Source organism: Pholis gunnellus (genome assembly GCF_910591455.1).
Source record: "Pholis gunnellus genome assembly, chromosome: 2".
Classification (NCBI taxonomy): Eukaryota; Metazoa; Chordata; class Actinopteri; order Perciformes; family Pholidae; genus Pholis; species Pholis gunnellus.
The window spans coordinates 11,956,556-11,977,889 of record NC_136536.1 but is presented as its reverse complement, the minus strand read 5'-3'; the positions used below and the strand labels follow the sequence as shown (position 1 = coordinate 11,977,889).

Here is a 21,334-nt window from a genome sequence, read left to right as displayed (position 1 = left end):
TCACAGGGAAATACTGCAATAATCCGTAAATGTGATAAAAAATATAGGACTTCAAAACAATCTCCAGGATAATCTGACACACGCAAGGAGAACCTTCAAACTGTTTTGGAATAATATCTTAATTTGATCCATAAGGTAGGGGTGATGGGTTATTTTAATTTTACTGTTCAGTCTTGTAAATGGCCAGGGGGCAACTTTCTTCTTCCAGCTGATTTGTATAATGTTATTAATTATATGCAAATGCCATGCCGATAAGAAATTCAATTATATCAATATAATTTGAATTCTAGTAGCGTTGAACTCTTCTGCTACATCTAACATGTTCACATTTTTCGTACTTTGCTGAGATTTATGTCACTAACTTTTACATTTCCAGTTGTCACGCTGTTTAAAAAGTTTGCACCTCGTAACCAATTGAATGTTTTTGTTATTTATTTGTTTCCTCCCTCACAATTATTATATTTAAATAATGTTCCCTATCATCCAGCTACCTGTTGCACGGCGCATGTGACGCTGTCATTGTTACTCCGGAGTAACACCAGATGGCGCAACGAGTCTCCAGACTGCTCGCTGGGAGCGATCATTAATGATGATAATTGGGCGAAACCTTTCTTTTCACTCACTTTATCCTCAAATCAACGCTACCATTGGACTTTAAATGCAACACATGGCATTTACGTCCCTGCATCATGATCAAGGGGGAGAATAATGATGGTGGAACGTGCCAATCAAGTCAACTCCTTCTGGTAGACATCTGCCCTGCCCTAATTCACCCTCTGCACACGGCGCTCAGAACGTCATGTGTTGAGAGAACTGTGGTCTGAGAAACTTGCGTGGAGATTATAGCTTGCTGTGTTTTTATTTTGTCACGTAATTTGAAGCAAACAAAGATTGAGGACTCCCCGCGGTCTCATTCTGTCTTGTGCTGATGACTTCATGTCCAGCAATGGTTCCGTAAAGAGACAGAGCAAACACAGTGTGTGTCTGTGGGGTCGATGGTCAGACAGTTGAAATGACGGTCTTCATCTGTCTGTTTCCTGACCTTCCAGCCCGCCTGCCTATTAGCCAGCCTGTGGGTTGACCACCCTGCACCTGCTGCTCTGTCTGTTTGCTGATTCTCCTCGCCAGTCTGTCCTTCCACCTGTCTGTCGCATCATCATTTGGTCTAAATGCAAACTCACAGTTCCCCTGCAGCTTCATCATCTTCACCCTGCAGAGGGCTGTGTCATTTTATGAATTCAAGTCAAAGTTAAATTGAGCTCTGTCTTTGCCATGTTTTGACAATAGAATTAGCTGTTTGTTCCTTTTTTCTTTCTTTTTGTTTTTAACAATAAGGTTTACTCTCTCACGTACAACCAGCACGAACTTTGAAATAGTCCACATTCTTTGAATGAGACTCATGTTCCCACAGGCATGGATCCTCAGGTCAGTTATTTGGCCCTTTTTTTGTTCTTCTGCATTTCTTTGCTCTCTGCTCTGCTCTGGTCAGGCCTCGTCTCTGCAACATTGAGCAGCTTGCCACCACATCCAAGCTTGGTGGCATCAGAGAAGCTGCCAAGCAGTTCCTTTTTTTAGGAATTGCAGTCTCCAAATTACAGCCACTGGGGCAGTTAACTCCACCCGAACGCTCCTACCGGACACGCCTAGCACTAACTGTGTGTCTGAAGAGCACATGAATTTAGGGTGTTTTGTGTGCGGCTGCCTGTCTGAGTGTGTCACGTGTGTGGAGTGAAGGAGACATGGCATAAGGAAGTGAGGGAGTTCAGCCAAATTACTAGATCATTTTGGAAGCATTTCTGAGACCAAAATACATAGATGGTTTACACGTGATTGAGTTTGTGTGTGTGTGTGTGTCTGTGTTTGGGTTTAGGACAGCTTGCATTCCAACAAGCAAACATGTGTTTTTTTTTTACTGGGGCGTCAGAGTTTATTGCAGCTTGGATCCTGTTCAGAATAACATGATGGTTTTAAAAAAAAAACTGTTACTGAAACAAATAAATACACCATGGAGCGACTCCAGCCAAAATTAGATTATATTCTCTGCAACACAATACGAGGCCGTGTCAAACATCTTGTGCTCAGTCAGCACGTTGATCGCTTTGAACCACCCTGTGATGTTAAACGGCACTGAGTGTTGACGTGGCGGCTGCCAATACGCCAGTGTCTTCGTGCCAGCTGGCACTTTTGGAGAGAACTTTGCCCCACCTTAACTCTTCTCTGCCAACGCAGTCTAAGGAGCAGAGCTTATGTGCTCCTGAATATGAATACTCAGATAAAATGAGCCAGCGTTTTTATGTCTTGATCGATATTGTAAAGCTTAATGCATTTTGGCAGCTGCGGCTCATGGCGGTGCCAAAGGGTTCGACATTTACATTAGACACAGATGAGAACAGCGGTTGTGAATAAAACGTGCTGTGATAAAACAGATTGTGATGACTTTACAGTCATAACAATTCCACATTTTTTTCCGTGAATAAAAGGTGGCAGCCATTCCTGTGAGTCAAAAGAAAGTGGGGGTTGTGCGTCGGACTGGGTGGGAGGTAAGGTGCCTTTCTCTGGGGCCGCGGTCATGGGAGACCAAACTCTGTGCGTTGTATCTTGGGATGATTGTTCTTGGCAACACAAAGAGCATACATTTTAAATATATGTTTGTTTAGCTTGACAAGGGCAAATACTGCCTTGTGGGAACTCTAGTCACATCAAAGTAATTGCGGTGGATGTGAGAGCAGACAAGTGCCCAGCACTTGATGGATAGTGCATATAGGAAATGTAAAGCTAATCTCAAACGCTGGGTGTGGGAAACTCAAACAACCGAAGCACTTGTAGCACGGATTGTTCACCAGATGGTGCTTTCAATGGCCTCCATTCTCTCATGCATCCACCCCTGAATCCTGTCTCATATCTTCTATCCCTGTTGAAAATAATCATTACCACAGAGGAGACAGAGAAGCCGTCATCTTGTTAAGTGTTAGGGTTGTCAACATGTAGTTGTTGAACATCGGCATTGATTCCACTGCATCCACTCTTCTGAGGAGGAGTTTTACAAGGTCTTTGACCCTGGCTGCAGGGATTTTCTCCCATTCAAGAGCATTAGTGGGACACTGATGATGAGTGATGAGGCCTGGCTCACAGTTGGCGTTCCAATTCATGCCAACGGTGTTATAGTACTACCGTTTCTGTCTATTTGAAGTGAAAGGCCTAGCTCAAACCCTGAAAAACCAGACACAAAAAAGAATGTATTTGCACCAGTGTGTTGATTAGACACTTTCCTTTCCTGAAACTTCATTCTCGCCACAGCCAACACACAACTCCCACTATTCTGTCTGCCTCATAATGTCATTTTACTCTTATTTTTTTTCTTTCCAGTTACTCTTGTCTGCCCCCCCCCCCCGATTCCATAAGCACCACGAAGACAAACACAGTGAGCAAGACAAGAATAGCCAGCGATCCATCCCACTCTTGGCCTTTGGATAGGAGCAGAACAATTAAGATTGAAGCCTTTGGTTTGTTTTCGTCTAGGACCGGATGTTTGGCGGCTCACAACTTTACTGAAGGCAAAGGAGAGGAATTTGTAAATTCACACACACACGCACACACACACACACATACCAGATAAAAGTGGTCATTACAGTCACAGAGGCTGCTTGGTTGTGGGATGTAGTTTAGTCTTGTTGTTATGTTGTGTTTATAGTCTTAGATGTCATTCCTGGATGATGATAGACTATTTATGTTCCTGTCTACCTTTCCATCGTCTCCAACACCTCTATCTGCAAATCTCCATCTACTGCCACATCTCCACAAATGGCTGACAAATTATTGCACACTCCACAGATTAGAGCAAGGGTGCCACGTTTTTAGTTGCAATCCTCCCACAATGCTGCGAAGCACAAGCTGCAGAAACCGTAGGTGGAAGGCTTAGTCCGCTGTTTTCTATATTACAGCTCTTTTGTGTATTGTGTGTCATTGTGTGATGCTGACTATATATACATGTATGTCCCTGCTATGTCCTTTTTTCTGCATTCTTCTGGCCAAGCCAAGGCCAGTGGTGTTTTTTTATTTTCTGCAAAATGGTATAATTTGGCTGCTATTTTTATTGCAGGGAGCAGACTGCAGGGGCCAGTTATTCATGCTTTCAGTCCAGGTCCACCTCATGCACAGACTCTTAGTTTAGTTTTAATGTCCCTCAGTAATACTTTCATTCCTTAGAATGGAGCTAAATCTCTCTACAGTAGCAGTGGATTGCATAAGCAACTTTATTGATCATTTTCTCATGCACCGTCCTTTATGATTTAGGACTGAAGTGTATCAATATTCAGTAAGTGTGTACTCTGACCACATTCTCCTTTGTGGAGTGTTTTTGTTCAGGCTTTACTTTTGTTATTTAAAGGATCAGTATCAGTTTAGAGAACTTTTTTTGTGTGGAATGAGAAGCATTTCTCCAACATAAAAAAAAATCCCCTGAAACCCGCTCACAAGCTTTATTATTACAACCTCTCCCTTTTAGGCCTTTCAAAGTCTTGTGAACAGTCTGTGCTACTAGAGAAATCCTGGGACATTTGGTGAAACAGGCAGGGCAAAGATCAAGCAAGTGTTTAAATGGTGTTGCATTTAGTAGACTAGCTTGAGATTAACACACAAAAAGACAGATCGCATTGAGTTTCCATTTGAAGTGCAGTACAAACTTCTAATCATATTATTCAAAATTTCACCCCAAGACATCCAAAACCTTCACTCCTTTTTTTTGTCCATCCCTCTTCTCTCCTGTTTCTGATAATGTTGAAAGACAAAATTTGCTCTCCTCTTGGTTCCAAAGAAATTGCAATCATGTTGCTATAGGATCCGTAAACTTCCCTGGAAAGTCCATTTGCGCGCTAACCATTGGCATCAAGACTCCACAGCCGTAGGATTACAGAGCTGGGGATCAGAGAAGGGAATTAGTATGACAAGGTTATAGATTATATGGTTTTAAGTCACCCCAGAGTCCAGTGTAGGACTGGGATTTACTTCATAGGATTAGCCTCAGGTTAAGAGTCACGATATCCCCTCGTAAGGATCAATTGGCCTGGTGGTAATGTGTTTTTCTAGGGGTTAGATTTTAGGTTGAGCCGGAGGGGGTGGCTGTGCCGAGGTGTTAGTTCGGTCAGAGCAGGCAAGATGAAGCTAGCAAAAAAACACAGACACACACATGATCACAAGTCTAGTGACCTCAATCAGCAGTGTGTGTGTGTGTGTGTGTGTGTGTGTGTGCACAGCTATGATATCATGGAGTCTGTGTTTCATGACATGCGTACAAACTCCAACACATGCACCCAGACGCTCTCACACTTGCACACCCAGTTTCAACTCTAAATGAATGGTGGCTTTGTTTAACTGCTCGGTTGCAGGAATAAAGTTTTCCACCGCTGAGGTGATGTCCTTTCCACAATCCGGTTGGTCAGTGAGAAGAAGTGACTTACTCTCTTGGGAATGGACAGGAAGCAGACAGTGACATTTTGTTGGTGTGGTTTAAGTGACTTTCATTCTCAGAGTTGACTCCTGGCAGGTTTCCCCCGGGGGAATGAGTCCATTTCACCTCACCAGACTCCAGCCCCCGTTGGCCTGTCATGTGGTATAAACAGTAGGGCTTTATAATTAAGGACAGGCAGACCATTTCATAACATTTCAATGTCCATTTATTGCTGACCATTATCCTTATTTATGAATTTGAAGCCAATTTGTTCCCAAGTACAATACACGTTTGGGGCCCCTGGAGGTCTGGGGCCCCAGGGCAGTCGCCTGCGTTGTCTGGGGGATATCCAGCCTTGCTCATACACTTTTTCTTTTTGTCATTTTGACATCCTAGACATTTCAATGTCATGTGCATATTCATTTTCATACTCCCATTTATTAAAATGGAGTGGAGAAAATACATTTGAAATAATGATAAGTTTCAATAAACATTTTAACCCTTATGAATGTAGGATTTATTGTAGGGCTGTTGTATTATACTGCATTAGTTTTACTTGCTTTACCATTAAACTGGTAACCTAAAGTGTTAACATTAATGTGTAATAAAACTGATGCTGCTCCCCGTCCTTCTTGTGTTTTCTCAGGTGTATAAGTTAACGATGTTGCCATATTGCTCCCTCCTGCTGTTGCTATGCGTGGCTCGGCTGCTCTCCACCTCCTCGGCCCTGCCCTTCGAGCAGAGAGGCTTCTGGGATTTTGCCATGGACAGCATGGACAGCGGCGGGATGATGACGATGATGAGGGATGAGGAAGAAGGCTCGGCTGTAGAGGAGATCCCCGCCCCTGACATACCCATGTGCCCCTTCGGCTGCCACTGTCAGCTCAGGGTCGTCCAGTGTTCTGACCTTGGTCAGTGAGAGTGTCTGTGTGTGTGTGTGTGTGAGAGAGAGAGAGAGAGAGAGAGAGAGAGAGAGACAGATACATACATGTCTGTTATGCTTTGTCATCGTTTCTAAGTATGTGTGTGTGTGTCAAGAGGTTCAGACAGGAAAGCAAATGAGTTGAATGACCCGAGCCTTGCATGATTTTCACATTCTCCAGAGAGTAAAGTCCCTCTTTGGTGTATTATCTCAGAGAGAAGTTTCATCCTCTGGATGTCTATGAGGGATTTAGTGTTCCAGACATCGTGTGTAGATACTAGGTGGGAGAGGAGGAGAGACACAGCAGTAAAGGGGAAAGGACTGAGGCAAGGGAAGGAAGGAGGGAAGAAAAAAGAAAGAAAGAAAGTAAACAAGAGACGGAGAGAGGAAGGTAAACAGAAAGAAAAAAAAGGACACTTTGATCGGAGGAGATGAAAAGTTTGCAATCTCCTCTCTGTCTTTAAGGAGCTGTTTCATGTTGTTTTTGGGATGTAGACAGGATCTTTCATGTAATCCCCAACCAGGAGGGGAGGATGGAGGGAAGAACGAGTTGGTTTAAAGGGGTTTAAAGATGGAAGAGGAATGTCAGGGTAACGACGTGAGGGTTACGAATATTCACAGGTATGAGTTCCACTCGAAAAACATCAAACTCATTTGCTGGTGACAAGGACACAAAAAACATTACGCTCAGTGTTCTACCTCTCAATGTATGTCTGTCTTTGATGTACCTCAAAATATGTCTGTCTGTGACTTTTTAGTCTTCTTTCTATACAAGCATATGCTATAATTTCCTGTTCTTTCTCTGTCTATTCTTACAGGACCAAATAAATTGCGCTCAGCCTTATTTACGGATATAAAGATTCCTCACATTATAGCGGCTATATAACTCTAATAAGCTGTCTGTGTTTAGACATAATGGTTTTGTCGAATCATCATTTTACAAGCTCTATATATTTACTGCCCCTGGTCTCTCTGCTGCGGGTAAATGTGGAAGCGTATAATTTCCGAGATGTCAAGTGCTTATTTAGAACAGATGTATTTTGGCGGTGGCGTCTGTCTCCCCTCAGTGTGCATCCCAGCATGATGTTGGGTATTTGTGTTGAGGGACGCTGGGGTTTAAGAAGGTGCTAGTTTTGTCAGTTTGTGGTAAAGGCTTTGAGACTTGTGGCAGATACGGGTGAGGCGCTGTGGTTTGAGGTTTAGAGGGTTAAAGGGATTCAGTTTATCGGGGGGGGTGGGTGGGTGAAAGTTTTTTTTTTCAGGTTTGGTTATCATTTATGTTGTTTTTGATGCAAGCAAACACATTTGGAGGTTTTCAGCTGGCAGGATGCTTGTCGAAAGCTGCAGGTGTAAATATTTCCTACCACGTAAATCCCTCTGGTACAGTCATGTTGCTCTCACAGCAGCTGTATCAACTTTATTGCACTTGAGAAAATGGTAGAGACTTGAGTTAATAATAGGATTTAAACTTGATATTTCATTTAATTCAACTTATACTAATGTATCTCTGAGGGCAACATCTCGCTTCATTTCTACAATACACTATAAAGTTCCAAGCCTCCTCGGCCACTCCACCAGCTCTCTCAGCACTGCGTGGACATGGTTTGTACAGAATGTCAAAGGGAGCTGCTGAGGGTTTGATCCTGTGTGGTGACAACGAGGGAGTGGCACAGTACAGCCAAAGCCATATATCTAAACTTAACTCTAGATGGACAGCTCTGGGTAGGATCCTGTGGGACAGATGTGGTTGGTGGCAAACTGGATCCCAGTGGGACAGCTGGCGTCCTCTCTCACCAGCGGGTCTGGTTGCATCATGGTCCTGATCCAGATGAGTTCGGCCCTGGTCGGGATTCGCTTACAGTGGCCTGTCTGCGCCACTGACCACATCTGATACACTCATCCACGTGTCCTCTGTGATGTGGCCTAGTTAATGATCACTGGTTGCTGTGTTTGTGCGTGCGCTGAGTCATTTTTCCAGATCCCCGAATGGAATAATGCAGGTGTGTTTCTTAACGCCGTCCGCTTTTTTGTAACCCATTCTTAGCCTTTATGAATTTATTGCTTGGTAAACAATATACACAAGCGCAACCCTAACCGTAACAGCTCTTGGTGTTTATGCTTGTCATGATGTTGTTAACTGCACACTCTACTTCTACACGACTTCTTAGCAGGTGTTTCTAACACTTGGCACGGCAGCTTCACCACTTACACATTAACACACACAGCCTGTATTTATGTGTGTGTCAGGGTTGTACCTGTCTCCCTTTTATTTGATGTGTGATTTTGCTGATGGTATTTAAGTCACATCCTTTGTGACTTCTGTCGAATGGAAACCAGATGGAAAACACCTGGTGTCCCCATCTGCCATGTCTTTGTAAGCGACAAACCAGTAATGTGCTGCTTTGACGTCTCTGTTTGACCTCCATGGTTGTGTCTATGTCCACCTCTCATTAAAATAATAGACGAGGAGGCCCAAAGTGCTCATTTGAGATTGTGTGGGAGTGTGATTGGGTTCATGTTTAGGCCTGATGGAGGTTTTAAAACACACAGTGACTATTTATTTTCCATGGTCTATGTCTGACTAAGATATGTTAAGAGCTTGCCTCCTTGAAAACAATCTGGTTTTTAGGGTGTTGGTTCCCGAAGCATTCAATGGAGCATGATTCCCTTCTGTGCTTTTATTGGTCTCGTCTTCAGGTCTGACTGAGGTGCCAAAGAATATTCCTCCGGACACCAAGTTCCTGGACCTGCAGAACAACCGTATCACTGAGCTTAAAGAGAATGACTTCAAAGGCCTTACTAACTTATATGTAAGAGACACACACACGTGTGCACACACACACACACACACACACACACACACACACATACACACACACACACACACACTCTGGTCACATTAGATCAGCACCTCTCAAGGATGTATGAACGACTCAGCTCAGCTTGTGTTGGCTCCGGTAGTGTGAAATATCATAATGATCCTCCGTTAAAGGTTCATTACCTTTATTTTTCGCCCTCCACCACCCTTCGCTCTGAGAGCTTTAATTGTATTAAGTTCTGAGCCTGAAGTCAAATGGGAGTATTCAAGCTCACATCTTTGCCTCTCTTAGCAGAAAGGCTTTGCTCACTCCTGACCCACATTCAAGAGCGCTGACCAAGAGCAATATCGAATCTGGCAGAGTAGAAATCCCGCAACATGACATTATACAATAACATCTCTATTAAGGTCTGTTTGTCTCGTCTCCATCTTTTAGCCAGCGCAGGTGGAGAGACATTCGGCGATGACGAGATCGACTGCAGGATCAGTTTTAATTCACTCAAACACATTCAGTAAAGACAGAGGATGCAAACACAGGCTCTTGTGCATTCTGTGTGTTGTTTTAGCTTTCTTTCTTTTTCTTTTCTGACTGTCTGAGTGCTAAAGTGTTTCATTTGGCTCACTGTGGTTACTGTTTTTTTCCAGGCTCTGTCTCTGAGGAATAACCTTATTTCCAAAGTCCACCCCAGAACATTTGTGCCTCTGAAGCACATGCAGAAGCTCTACTTCTCCAAGAATCTGCTGACCACCGTTCCCAAGAACTTGCCGGCCTCTCTGGTTGAGATGAGGATCCACGAGAACCGCATCAAGAAGGTGGCAGCTGGAGCCTTCGCAGGACTGGCCAACATGAACTGCATAGGTCAGAAATGCTGATGACTCCAACAAATCCAGGCTATACCCTGTGGTGCTCACCACTGCCTTTGCCACTGTATAGAAAATTAAAGAGACCGTTTTTTTTATTTCATGCCACAAATATTCCCTTCATCTTGCAGAAATGGGAGCAAACCCCATCTACAACAGCGGTTTTGAGCCCGGAGCCTTCAAGGGACTGAAACTGAATTATCTGCGTATATCAGAGTCCAAATTAACTGGGGTGCCAAAAGGTAACAACTCATCTGTGTGGCTAAAATGCTAACATATTTACAATGGATTCATCTTCACAAGGAATACAAGGAATGGACAGCCACTGGACAAAATCAAATCTCAGTGGAGCCTTACGTGTTATGTTGTCTCTCTTTCAGATCTCCCAGATAGCCTCCATGAGCTTCATCTGGACAACAACCAGATCCAGGCGGTGGAACTAGAGGACCTGAGACGCTACAAAAACCTGTACAGGTATCTGTACACACACACACACACACACACACACACACCTCAACATCATACTCGTTTCGTAACTGATTTCTTGCACCTTGAGGGATTTTCTTCGAAAGAGATGTGGACTGTGGATTAAGAAAAAACATCCCCAGTCAGCAGTGCCCCTCAGGGGTAATAATATGAACTACATTGACATGCCACTAAACTGCCGCAGGATAAAAGCTCAGGTGTTCCTCTCTACATTGTTGCTCTGCTCCTTCATACGCACTCATCATCTTGTATTAGTATTGCCGTGCAGTGGCCTGTTTTCTGCATTTTTCACGTTTCCCCTTTTATCTCACTTTTTCCAGGTTGGGCCTTGGATTTAACCATATCCGTAACATAGAGAACGGCAGTCTGTCCTTCGTCCCCAGGCTGAGAGAGCTGCATCTGGACAACAACCGCCTCACTCGTGTTCCCAAAGGCCTCCCAGATATGAAATACCTACAGGTGAGTCTACCATCCACACAGTTAGTTTGCCATCTGAGATTGGATGTTTCACGCGACGCTCCACTCACCCTCGACTTTGCCGCTCCTGCTTTCTAGGTGGTGTACCTCCATTCCAACAACATCGACCAGGTGGGCGTGGATGACTTCTGCCCTCGAGGATTTGGGATGAAGAGGACGTTCTACAACGGCATCAGCTTGTTTGCTAACCCTGTCAACTACTGGGAGGTGCAGCCCGCAACGTTCCGCTGTGTCAGCGATCGTCGGGCTATTCAGTTTGGCAACTACAAAAAGTAAAGACAGGGGGATACAGAGAGATGGAGAAAGTGAGAGGAAGGTGATGGCGGAGGAACAGATAATTTAAATAAGGAAAAAAACTTGAGAGATGGAGGGAAGGGTGTTCATATTTGAGATAATTATCTTTATTATTATTGTTTTTGGAAAGAGGATGAGTGACGGAGAGGAGGGGCAATAAACTGATGAAATAGAAAGAGAAGTGAAAAATGCAATCACATAACTTGAAGGGAGTGGAAAACAAAGCGCTGGCAGTACTTCACCTGAGTTTTTCTCATTTTTGAATTTTAAGGTTTTGAAAGTTTTGCCATTTGAAATGGATAAAACAGAGAAGAATGTCTAAGAAGATTGTTTTCCCCCGGCCTAAATCGATGAAAAATGAGAACTTGTGAAGCATTTCATTCCATATTTTTTACACAATAGTGCTTATTGAGATAGATGTCTCTTTCATATTAACAATTTGGTTTAGAAGTAAAAAAAATAAATAAATAGAAAAGCAATGCATTATAGTTTTTTTTATACTTTGTGTGTGTGTGCTGATTTGGGAGGTACATCACGTTGCCCCTGTTTAACTGATCTGAAGCCATTTGGCCCTCAACTCTGTGATCAAATGATACTGTATTAATCACCCTTAGTCACAGATTTGGGGGCAATTTCCACCATTTACAGAAACAAGTAGTGTGGAAACATAGTGTGGAAACTATTATTCAAGTTTACCAGTTCAAATACATTTTTGTACATATGAAAGTTGACTGATTAAAAGTGCAATAAGTACATTTTAAAATCATCCTCATCAGTGCTAAACATCGTTTCTAACTGAACCACCAGCCTGCCTGTGTAAGGAGTCTATTCTGTGCCTTTACTAAATATTATGCTGTCTGTATATACTTTAATACAGTGGTCGTGGGGTTTTTGCCCCAGTTAGAATACACACATCCGCTTTGCTTTGAGACAATGAACGCAGTGTGTTCACATAGTGCTATCAATAGTATAGTGTTGATGCATTGTTTTGCACAGTTCTTTCTGTTATGCTTTATCTGCTTCAGGGTTATTGGAGGGTTAGCCTGTTTACATTGGTAAACCTATGTGCAACTACTTTAACCATTATTATTCTGTCCTTTCTCGGTTCTGTAATCTGATAAGCTACTGCTGCATGTGAATACAGACATTTTTAGCCTGCTGCATAAAGCCAGAGAACAACTGATGCCCATGGGTTGGATGCTGTGTGAGAAATAAAGAAGAAATATCAAAAGTGGCAAACATTTGATGAATACATCCAAAAGTCTAAGCAGAGACATTATGTGACAACATCTGATTCTTTGGACATTCGTGGGATTCAATCCTAAAGCGAGAGTTTGTGATATTTTAATCAATATTGGCTTGATGTTATGAATTTGTCTTCAATTTGAATCCATTACTACATTTTGATGAGCATTTCATCTGACAGCTTTAAATGGAAAATAAAGTCAAAATAGTAACTTTGTCAATCGATTCAATATGACTACAGAACACATACGCTCTTTCAACCGCGAGCTGTCTTTTTTTAACTGATGAAAATAATGAAAATTGTTTAATTCGATTTTTTGTGTGTATCAGATTTGTTTTCAGCCACAACTGTCTTGACTGGTTGCACCACAATTTATTGTCACATTCCACCTGTATTGTGAGAATCATTTCCAAAATGTCATGCTCTTTCCCAGAAGTCTCTTGTTGTGTGGTGCATCTTCAGTACTAACACACAGAAACAAGCAGAGCATGGGAAAGGAGGAATTTGCAGAAAAAGTGTAAGTGTAAAGTCCTGCATACTGATAGACATTTTAATAATGTCTTCTACATTTTCACACAGAAAAAATTATATAAACTTACACATGACAACATGCAGACTAAAATGTAGGGTGATATTGTTGTTTTATCATAATTATGATGAACATTATAATCCACTTCAGCTGATCCACTGGATCTCTGCAATTCAACTTTTAAAAGCAATGATGAAGTTTTGATTATATTAAATATATAATATATATATATATATATAGTTGACAATTTAGAATTTATTTTACGTCCCAATGCCAATCAATAAATCAAATAGTCTGACAAATAAGGGTATCTGTGTTTTGTGGGGGTTGCTTTGGAGGGAGGACTGAATGGACGGGCTGTCAGTGTTGCCGACTTTCTCGCTTGATTTAGCGACTTTTGGAGTTTTTACTTCTCGCTGCTTTCATTGGAAAAGAGTTGGGAACGCTGGACTGGGTTTTTCAGCTGGTTACCTGGTTGAATATAGTTTACGCTCGCTGGTTTCTTCAACGTTACCTATCCCAAGCAGGTTCGGTTATATTTGGAAATGAACGCCAACATGTTTGTTGCTTGAAGTCAAAACACATAACTGCATAACGTTCAACTAATAATGGCCAAACCAACTTCCAACTTCAGCATTTTCGTTGCATGGTCGAATATGTGTGCATTCGTCAATCAACCATCGGTTTCAATATCATAATTTCCATTTTCAAATATGCCGCTCAGTGCGTCGTCACCGCGGCTGTGCGCCCATCAGCCCGTCTGATCCCACGATACAATGATCCGGCCGTGTGTCGATGAGGCAGAGCGCACTTGCCTGTGTTGACGCGGCGATGCTCTTGCGTGTCAAAGCGTTTGCAGCGCTCTCTAAGCAGCTACGGAGAGATTTCGCCTCGGATGAGAGATTAGGAGGAGGAGGAGGAGGAAGAGCGACCAGCATCAGAAAAAAAAAACCTCGCTTTATTTTGGTCCATCGCGTCTCCTCGGTGGCAGCGGCCCGTCGATTCTCCGAGGAAGCCGGGGGCTGGATTTGAAATGTCGCAGGGATGTGCTGGTGAGTCGGCTGGCGCTGCAGAGCTTGTGTGCAGCCTATTTTAAATATCAGGGGTTTCAGGAACAGCCTTTATAGCCGGTGATCCTGTCGAATGCACGTTATTGGCACATTTGAATCTTCAGTCACGTTAGTACTGTACATAATATCCTGCATAGGCCCGACGGTGTTGATGTTGATAGGCTAATCACCTAGTTTGAAGGCAGATCTGCACTGATTACCATGTAGCGCTGCTTCTGCTCCACACTGGTCTATTTTACATAGCAATGGATTTGTGTTTGCTCCAGTGTAGAAGCCACAAGGCTTGCGATAGCATGTGATTGTTTGGACGAACAGGGAACTGTGATGTTGGATTAATTTGATCTGCAGCAGGCATCAGCGTTTCTTCTGTATCAGCTCCATGGAAATGTCACTGCTGAAAATAAGCCATTCTAAATAAAGAAGCCAACATGACATTTGTTTGTAGCTCCTTGTCATTCCCCAGCTTATTTTAGCTTACAGTAGACTACTAAGTAGTACTGAGACAAATCTGCTCCTGCAATTGCTACTCACTCTTTTTATTTTATTACAGAAAGCTTGATGATGAAAGGAGGAAGAGGAGGAGAGAGGTGGAGTGAGCCCATCCTGGCCCAGGACAGGTTTTAATTAGACCCTCGCAATAGCAGGTACCCTCCATCTACATTGATGTAATGAGATGATGATGATAATGATAACAAGCAATAAACGCAATTAACTCAAATTATTTGTATTCTTCCTACCCAGTGACGTCTGTGGTCAGGAGGTGATGGCAGTGCTGACTGAGCTTCACCACCACTACTACCCATTCCTACAGATGGACACACCCCTACTGAACGCCTGAGCCTGCACCGAGCGCTGCCTCCTTCCCCTCCTCTCCTTCTGCCTCCCCTTGCTCATTTCCCACCTCTCCCTCCGTCATCCTCATCCAGCTGCCACTTGCTCCCCCCCCCCCATCTCTCCTCCCACAACTCCATCCATTTTCCCAAAGTTTGAATTTCACTGTACCTCTACAATCGTACTTTATTATGGCGTGTTACGGACGCTCTCTGGACTCCCCGTGTACACTGGCCTTGCTGGTGGGCTTCCAGTTTGCCTTTGTTCTCTATTTCTCCCTTGGGGGCTTCAGAGGCCTGGTGTCTGTCCTGGTGCACACCACAGGGCCAGAGTTTGATTATTCTCGACCTCACGACGTCTACACCAACCTCAGTCATTTGGGAGTACCGCCTCCCCCGCCTCGCAACTCTGGCACTGGACCCCCTCCCACAGGACCACCGCTGAGAGACTGCCAGATCCCTTCCCCACTGCTGGGTGAGAGAGCGAGAGGAGTGAACAATTGTGTGGCATTCTAAGCTCACAGCCAATATCACTTCTAACACTCTTTTTCTTTCCTCCAGTCGGACCCGTGTCTGTCCGTCTTTCCTCTCCTCTGTCCCTGGAGGAGATCAGACAGAGGAACCCGTTAGTGTTGCCAGGCGGTCACTACCGGCCTCCTGACTGTGAGCCCCGCCACCACACAGCGATAGTGGTGCCATACCGGAACCGGCAGACCCACCTCCGTGCCCTCCTCTATCACCTCCACCCCTTCCTGCAACGACAGCAGATCCACTACAGCATTTATATAGTGCAGCAGGTATGGTTATCTATGAGTGTGTGCATTGCTGGTTTAAAAATGTATTATCTAGATGTTTTTTTCAGAGTGTTATTCAATAGCTTGCATTGTCTTTGTTATGAGAAATGCGTGTCTAAGAGACAGGTGTCTTAAAAACCTGGGCAAATAACATCAAAATGATTTCCATGGCTACAGTAGATGCTATTACAGGTAGCCTAAATGAGAACATGTGTTGTTGTTTTTTTACATAATTTGGATTAACTGGATATTTATAATAATATTGCTAAGGACATTGATAATGTATACAACACAGTATGAGAATATTCACTCACGCATCCGTGCTCTCTCGTGCTTGTATTTGTTTTAGACTTAATACAGTCATGTGTAGCTGTGTGTTACCCTCTGTCTCCGTTTCTGACTTCAGTGGGGGAACGGTACTTTTAACCGAGCCAAGCTGCTGAACGTTGGGGTGCGGGAGGCCCTCAGAGATGAAGACTGGAGCTGCATCTTCCTGCACGACGTTGACCTGCTGCCCGAGAACGACCACAACACCTACACTTGCCACAAACAGTTCCCCACACACCTGTCTGTGGCCATGGACAAGTTCAGATACAGGTAGAAGCTAAGTGTGTGTGTGTGAGTAGATGGATTTCTACAGTGTATTGTGCTGAGACATTATTTTCAAGAATTGTACATTGGTGATATGACCCTCCCAGGCTGCCGTACCCACAGTATTTTGGTGGGGTGTCTGCAGTGACCCCAGACCAATACATGAAGATGAACGGCTTCCCTAACCAGTACTGGGGCTGGGGCGGAGAGGATGATGACATTGCTGCTAGGTGAGGAGGGATAATGACGCAGAGGTCCTGCATGACAGAGTGAACTGTAAACTGTGCATGTGAACATGTGAGATGGGTGTTGAGCATCAGAACGGCACGCACAGCCACTCAGCTTCTTGTACTTTTTGACTGTCTTTTGCGCGACGCATTCCTTTCTTTTCTCACGTTTACAGTTTCTGTACCACATGTTTTCCTTTTCTTTGACTTTTATTTCATCTGTTCTAACATCATCTATCATCGTCACGTCTCCTCCCACTGCTGTGGCTTTGCTGTGTGTCTCTTGGAGTGGGCTCAGTGAGTATGTTCGCATGGACTAGCTCGTGGATCTGGGCTGGGCTGCGTGCTTAAGAGTTTTCAGGCAGTTTTCATCTCATCTCTATGCTGCGGTCCCCTCTGTCCACTTTCTGGCTCTTCTACCGTTTGCTAATCTGACAGTGAAAGGAACAAGAAAATGAAAATTAAAAAAAAAGGTTGCACTAATTATGACATGAAGCAAAACTACGAGAACATTTCTCCCCTACTTTTTTTAACACTTTGCCTTTTGTGCATGATGTTTGCAACTTAAAATGTATCATGTACTGGACATTCGCAACATTAGTTACACCGTGTTTTGATTGACTTAGATAACTGGGGAGGTACACAAGCACCAGAGATGGAAAAAGGGAACCACAGTGTTTTCCACCGCCTATAGGCTATAAAAGTATGTTATTCTCATATGTCACCCACAATTCTGTTTGTTTTCTTTACTTTCCTGCTTTTAGATGTATCCCTTAGAGGCTAGATGTACTCAGACTGAGTGTTGCTTTGTGTTCATAAAAAATAGCATGACTACCTAAGTTTTGTTGATTTAATATTATTCTGACTGCGAATGACAATCTGCTGTTCCTGTTGACTCTTGTGTGCTTCTTATCCAGAGTACGTCTATCTGGCATGAAGATCATGCGCCCTCCAGTGGCCATTGGTCATTACAAGATGATCAAGCATAAAGGAGACCGAGGCAATGAACAAAACCCACGCAGGTACCAGGTAGACACACGTGCAGACACACAGATATTAAGTAGGGATATTTTACCCTTTTGATCTAATTTTGTAGGGCAATTCGGATGTTTTTGACATCGCCTACTAGAGTTTACTGACATGTTTTTATCTCTTTAGATTAATTCAAAAACTGATTGTGTAAGCTTTGGACCCGCCTCCAGTCTTTGCTTGCTAAGCTAAGCAAACTGTTTCCTGGCTGTAGCACCATATTATATGCAAGAAAGCAAATTAACAAATGTCCCATTATGTCACACCTTTAAAGTTTGCCCCTGAACTGCACACACACTTGCAAACAAACCTGTGATAGTATGTACGTCTCTCTAGATTTGACCTTCTGAAAAGGACCAGACTCAACTGGCGCTCTGACGGCCTCAACTCTCTGACCTATGAGCTCCTTTCCAGAGAGCTGGAGCCTCTCTACACTAACCTCACCGTTGACATTGGAGAAGAGCCCCGTGTGCCCCCCCATGGTAAAGCACCCAGCCTCGTGAAAGCAGCAACCCCTGTCCACCAACGTAGCACCAGCAAGACCGGGGACGCAACCAAACCGGAGAAGAGGCAAGAAAGCAAAGGAGCAAACATGACTGTGGCTAAGCCGGCAGCTGCAAAGACAGAACCGGCCCAGTTAAAGGCAGTGAATCAGACAACACAGGAGAAGACAGGTGTGGTGAAATAGGATGAGCTGTATAATGAAAGGACTGCATCTCATCTGTTGCATAAGTGGCTGCCCCCTTCAGGAAAGCAGTGTAAATCTGTTCTGTTGTGGGACACAAAGTACACCAGCTTTCTGTGCTCAGTGCAGGTTAGGGATAGTTATGCAATGGATCGAATGAACAAACGCCCTTTTTGTCTACAGGGGTGCATTCAGGAACACGACAGAGTCCCCTCTTGGTTTATCATCCACTGAATGTGACTGAGGCTCTAGTTACTGACAGAAGTCTGAGGCTCGAGACTTATTTTGGGGCCAGCAGAAGAATGGTAAACGACTCAGTTGTGTCCACGTAGAGGTCCAAAACAAACTGAATGAAGATGAGACAGCAACTATATAAGTCTCTGCTCTTTTCCAGAAAGCGCAACTCGTAAGCAACCCATCTGCTGCCAGCAGACCTGCAGCTTCATCCAGTTTGTTCCCCAAAAACTGCTGCTGTCAGTCCACCCCACTCCACGGTGGGTTTGTGTTTCTGTGCCTTCTCTCTTTTAATGCGCATTTTATAGACTGGTATAGCTGCTTTTAGACGCTGACCTGGGGTTAGTGTTACCTCTCCGGCCTCACAGGCAAATGTTAGAAAGCAGGGAGGCTAAAGCTGATCCTAGATTAGGACAAACGATTTGTTCCAGGACTGCCGTTTTATATTTGTGTGCATTGATCAAGCGCTGACCAACTCCGTAGTTATCAGACAATTCGAGAGTTTATATTTATATAGAGAGACTTCTTTATTTGTTTTCCAATTTCTTTTACTCGCCCTTCCTTCCTTACAGTATGGTGCCTCTCTCTCTCTCTCTCTGACATTTAGTTCCTAGACAATCAAATCATATGGGTAGATGACTCTGTATCCAACCACATAACAATGTGAGGAAATATTATCATGAGTATCTTTACACCTGTCAGATAAACATAGACTTGGCATGATAGTTGTTGTCTAGTTTGACTATACTCTTGATACATGGATAGACCTATGTTTCTGATATTATCTGTGATTTTTTTCTTTTAGTCTAGTCAGGTATGGGTAAAAGACAAACTTGCAGACAATATTGTAGACACGTGACTACACATTCTGCCAGTTTTTAGATTGTATTTTAATGATAAAAAAAGGTCATAGTAACGAAAAAGCACTGTGTATAGTTCTAGGTCAGCTTTGTACTAGAAGTCCTGACGTCTTCACAGAGGGTCTCAGTATATTAGACCCGGGTGTATCTAAAAGCTATAAATGAATGTCTGCCTCTACTTGTCTGTCACTTTTGTATCTTAAAGGAAAGGAGACAAGGAAGAAGGACACATGTTTATTAGAGAGAAAATGTCATTTTATTCTGAGGGCTAACAAATTAGGACATGCATGTAGGTAATTTATGCTGACGGATCAATTATCATCTACCTTACGTCTCACAGACATTCAGTTTCTGTTTCCATATCATCCATTTGGAATGTATTATTTTGAGTTTACCTTTTGTGAAGGGAGAGTTTAACAGCTGAGCTTAGTTCTCGGACATGAACTTTATTCTGATCACACGTAGGATTTCTTGCTGCTAGAGGGAAACGGTGAACTGTGTCATTAATCAGCTTGAAAGATTACGTATTGTTACACACATTTTCAGGTGTGGAGTTGAGTTTCATCACACTAACAAGTAATGTATTACTTTTGCTAACTTGAATGTATTTAATTTATTCATTTATTTATTAATTGACTGATAAAGCTCAAAGCTGTGTTTTAGGGGTTTGAAATGACTATTATTATTTTCCTTTTATACCATATTATATTCTCCACGTTTCTTACGTTAACATTGTGCCTCATGAAATAAGACCATTACTGAAGGACTGAATTCGTACTGCTGGGTTATATGTGACCGCCCTCTAGTGGGACAGGGTGGCATTGCGCCAGCCAAGAGGAACCAAGTCCTGAATGAAACTGCAGTGTTGTGACATGAATGCTAATCATTAATGTTGGCCATTCACAGGTTTCAGCCAATCAAATCTTTGCATTGCTCTGTGTGGAGGGTTTCTCTTTTGCATAGTATCACATGATTGATCCTGCCAGCTTAAAGGTGTAGAGACTGTAACTCTGTATTTTACTGGTTTACAGAACCAAAAACTACATGGGGAGTGTTTATGAATGGATATAGTTTTATAGAAGGAATTTGTGTTTATTTATGATGAAATATTGCCGGTTATAAACAAAGAGTGCGGTCTTGACAGAGTACATTGGGAGATAATAATGCTCGATTTCTTAGCTTTGTACTACATAGTAGTTTAATTGCATATCACTAGATAATATATCCACCATATATCATATTGCCTGGGACAATGCCTGTATGACATGAAGCAGTGACACACTAAAAGCTTTTAAGGAGGTTATGTAATCTCAACAGATTAATCAGCATACTGTGTGCGTACCTGGAGATTGTTCTATATTTAATAAATAGGCTAGTTTTTATAAAGGATGTTTTCGCATTAAGTGTTGGAAATATATACTGTGTTGAATGCAAATTCAGTAAACAGGATTGGGACTTCATGGCAACACTTTTTATTTTATTTGAAGAGTTAATTTGCCGTCATTAAACACACGTTTGAGAAGTGTAAACGTGATTGCTGAGAACCACCTGACTAGAAGGATGGGATGCTTATGTATTCATGACAAATGAGACGTAATTAATACACCACTTATAATTAAGGACCATCATATTTGCATCATGCAATGATACCTGTTGTCTTAGGTTGCCTTATTTATTGACCATGTCTTTACTATGAAAGATTGTAAGTGTGTGTGTGTGTGTGTGTTCATGTGTGTGCTTGTGTAGAGAGCAAGGTCGTCAAAAAAGGCAACAGAGGCAGTGAACTATATGATGGACAGTGTTGTTACAGAAAGCAAATATATGTACCAATAAAAAACACATAATCAAAATGTGCCTCCTCCCACATCTTTTATTAAACACATTCATTTAATGTCATAAATGTAGAGCTACACACACTTATACACTGTAATATAC

At 42.9% G+C, this 21,334-nt stretch overlaps 2 protein-coding genes across 2 annotated transcripts in view; both read left to right on the top strand.

The window, feature by feature from the left end:
• The window catches only part of bgnb (biglycan b), a 12,617-nt gene extending 38 nt beyond the window's left edge, over positions 1–12,579 (top strand). The window contains exons 1-8 of the mRNA XM_079180146.1: positions 1–135; positions 6,093–6,357; positions 9,066–9,178; positions 9,832–10,045; positions 10,179–10,289; positions 10,428–10,521; positions 10,854–10,992; positions 11,089–12,579. The exon at positions 1–135 is cut by the window's left edge and continues 38 nt beyond it. Of these exons, the coding sequence (XP_079036272.1) occupies positions 6,108–6,357; positions 9,066–9,178; positions 9,832–10,045; positions 10,179–10,289; positions 10,428–10,521; positions 10,854–10,992; positions 11,089–11,286 (1,119 nt within the window). The 5' untranslated portion in view covers positions 1–135; positions 6,093–6,107 and the 3' untranslated portion in view covers positions 11,287–12,579. The remainder of the gene's footprint in view (positions 136–6,092; positions 6,358–9,065; positions 9,179–9,831; positions 10,046–10,178; positions 10,290–10,427; positions 10,522–10,853; positions 10,993–11,088) is intronic.
• A 2,592-nt stretch (positions 12,580–15,171) lies between these two features.
• Positions 15,172–19,016, top strand: b4galt3 (UDP-Gal:betaGlcNAc beta 1,4- galactosyltransferase, polypeptide 3; the record flags this gene model as incomplete). The annotated part of the gene is made up of 6 exons (XM_079167552.1): positions 15,172–15,454; positions 15,541–15,776; positions 16,180–16,370; positions 16,472–16,594; positions 17,509–17,613; positions 17,957–19,016. 6 exons carry the CDS (start codon positions 15,172–15,174, stop codon positions 18,306–18,308), a joined length of 1,290 nt encoding a protein of 429 aa, XP_079023678.1. The 3' UTR covers positions 18,309–19,016.
• Between the last annotated feature and the right edge of the window lie 2,318 nt (positions 19,017–21,334).